A 2,808-nucleotide genomic window follows, 5' to 3' on the forward strand; every position below is an offset into this window, starting at 1 on the left:
TTTTGGTGGTAGCAGGGATCGAACTCAGGACCTTGTACTCAGGACCTTGTACTTGCCAGGCAAGCATTTATTCCACTGAGCTATCTCCCTAGCCCACAGTCCAGCTATTTCTAATATTGAAATATTGAATATTTCTAATATTGAACCAGGCCTTCATACTGAGTTATCCTCCCCCCCTTTTTTTTATAGATAGGGTCTCTCTAAATTACCTTGGTGGGGTTTTTTTTTTGGTGGCCTGCTCAGCCTGCCCTAGGAGCAGGGCTGGCACGGCATATGGTACCGGGAATTGAACCTGGGTCCCTGAACCTCGGTTCCTGCGATTGCCTCAGCTTGCCTAAGCAGCCGCGTTAGCCCGTTGAGCTAGCTGGCCAGCTGCAAGTTAAAACTTGCGATTCTCCTTTCTCAGAGGTGGGGATTCTAGCAGCACCTTGCTTCTGTGCGCTGGCTGGTCGGTCGTGCATCCACACACAGGCATCTATCGAGTGCTGACCCTGTCTGTGTCAGTGACTTTTAAACCAGCTCCCACCTCTGTGGCGCCTGTCACAACCTGGCCTCGAAGGAGGAAGGCAGAGAGGAGCTAGTAAAGCATGGCGGGGCCTGGGCGGTCTGTGCCCCGGGTGGGCAAGGGCGAAGACGCCTGCCGCCACTATTTTCCCAGGCAGTGCGGGCGAGGCGGAGAGAGACTGGGAGCAGCAGTGGTGACTGCAGCGGGCCGGTGAGAGAACAAAGCGTTCTTGCCCTGAGATGGGCCATCGTGAAGCTGGTTTCCCCAGGGGACGTCTTTGGGACTACTGCTGCACGTTGTAGAGACCCCTGTCCGGTGCATCTGGCTTAGGGCGGCTCAGGGTTCCAGCAGCCCACCCTGGGGAGAGGTCGGTAGGGGACGCTGAGGCCCAGAGCTGGTGGAGGGCTGGGGCAGGGCAGGGTGCAGATGGGCAGGACCCGGGCAGGGCTGAGCAGGGTGTAGGCCGTGCCCGCGACGGGGTGAGTTCTGGGGGCGGGTGGCATCCTCAAGAAAGTGGCTGAGTCACCCTGCTCGGGACTCAGCAGGGGCTCCTCGGAACGGAACTGAACCGCCCTGTGAGCAGAGCAGGAGCTGCTACTCCAGGGAGCACCCGGGGAAGCCCTGCGGAAGAACTCAGTGAAGAACTGTGGGAGTACTCAGGCAGCTAGGCTGCAGGAAAAGGTGCCGTCAAGGCCTGGCGCGTGGCCTCTGGGCACCCGGCAGCGTGCGGAAGTGGGGAGCAGACGGCACATCTTTCCTAGCCTGTGTTCTCAAGGGACAAAGTTGTCATTAGCAGGTGACTAGTCCGGTGACTCCTCTACCATTAGGGTTTGGGGTGAACCAGGTGGAGCTGGCACGCAGAAGTGCTTGGGCAGAGGGTGTGGACTTCCAACCCTGTCATTCTCTGTGCCCCGGCCTAATTTCGTTCTTTTTCTTTTTTAATGTATTCAGTACAAGGTCTACAGGCTCTCACTACACTTGTAGTGATCAGACTCGTAGTGGCATGCTGGGGATTGAACCCAGGTCCCTGTGTCTGCCTAAGCAGGTGCTTTAATCCACTGAGCTATCTGGCGGGCTCCCCTAATTTCATTCTTCCAAAAAGAGGCGAAGAGCTACCATGATGTAGAGGCTATTTAATTTATTTATTATTTTTTTGGTGGTACCAGGGATCGAGCTCAGGACCTTGCACTTGCCAGGCAAGCACTTATTCCGCTGAACTATCTCTCCCCAGCCCGAGGCTATTTCATTTCATTTATTTATTTATTTTGGTCTTTTAGACACAGGTTCTCGCTATCCAGCTCAGGCTGGTCTTGAGCTCACTTTCTATTTGTAGCCCATGCTGGTCTGGAACTTGCAACTATCCTTCCTGTCTCAGCCTCCTGAGTGCAGGAAGCATAGCCCGTTCTCGTAATTTGGGCTGCAGAAGTCAGCGAGCAGGCGCCGGAGCTCAGTGCAGGTGGGTGCAGCCCAGCCATAAGGGCGCCTGCTTCCCCCGAGCCCTGGAGATGAAGCGCCTGGTCTCAGACAAGGACTGAGGCTTCGTGTGTGATACTACAGTAATCTAATCAGTTCCTGTAAGAGTAAATAAATTCTGACTCCCACCTAATGACAATGATGTGTAGTCAACGTTCTGTTATCTGCCTTTTTGTGCTTCCTTCTGAAAACCCCAAGAGGTAGACTTGGAACTGATTCCTGCCAGCCAGCTAGCAACAAAGCTGCCTTCCAAAGTTCTCCGAGGCTGCTGTCTTTTGTCCGCAGCTATGAGAGGAGCAATGTATCTTTTTTTCCCCAGCTGATCTGGGAAATTGAAGCTAAGGCACTGAGCTACGACTCCCCTCGGTTTTTATTATTTTATTGTTTTACGAAGGTCTCACTAAACTGCGTTGGACCTGTGGTCCTCCTCCTTCAGTCTTCCAGAACTCTGGGATTATAGCCATTCATCATCCTGCCCACCTAAACCACAGCACTTTTTGTCCCTCGTTTTTATGGAGACAAGGTCTCATGGAATTGAGGCTGGCCTTAAACTAGCATGGCTCCTCCTGCCTCAGCCTCCAGAGCGCTGGGATTACAGGGCTAAACACAACATTCTGGAAGTCAGATCTTGGCGTCGCAGCCCTGTGCCCTCTGCTGTGACCTTCACTGCGGGCGCTCCTGCTCTTCTTCACCCGCAGGGGAATGAAGCGGTGTGCACTGCGCGTCCCGCCGCTGCCCGCGCGGGGTCCCTGGGGGCGGCCGCCGAAGTCTCTTCCTCCGCGGAGGTGGGCCGGGGGCGGGCCGGGCCTCGGCGCGGCGGGGGAGGGAGG

General features: G+C 55.3%; 1 protein-coding gene across 1 annotated transcript in view; it reads left to right on the top strand.

Moving 5' to 3' along the window:
* The first annotated feature begins 587 nt into the window (after window positions 1–587).
* Window positions 588–2,808, top strand: part of LOC105742108 (BAG family molecular chaperone regulator 2) — a 10,831-nt gene continuing 8,610 nt past the window's right edge. Inside the window, exons 1-2 of the mRNA XM_023711157.1 lie at window positions 588–715; window positions 2,619–2,763. Coding sequence (XP_023566925.1) covers window positions 588–715; window positions 2,619–2,763 — 273 coding nt within the window. The remainder of the gene's footprint in view (window positions 716–2,618; window positions 2,764–2,808) is intronic.

This window comes from Octodon degus, unplaced genomic scaffold (genome assembly GCF_000260255.1).
Source record: "Octodon degus isolate 3935 unplaced genomic scaffold, OctDeg1.0 scaffold00001, whole genome shotgun sequence".
NCBI lineage: Eukaryota > Metazoa > Chordata > Mammalia > Rodentia > Octodontidae > Octodon > Octodon degus.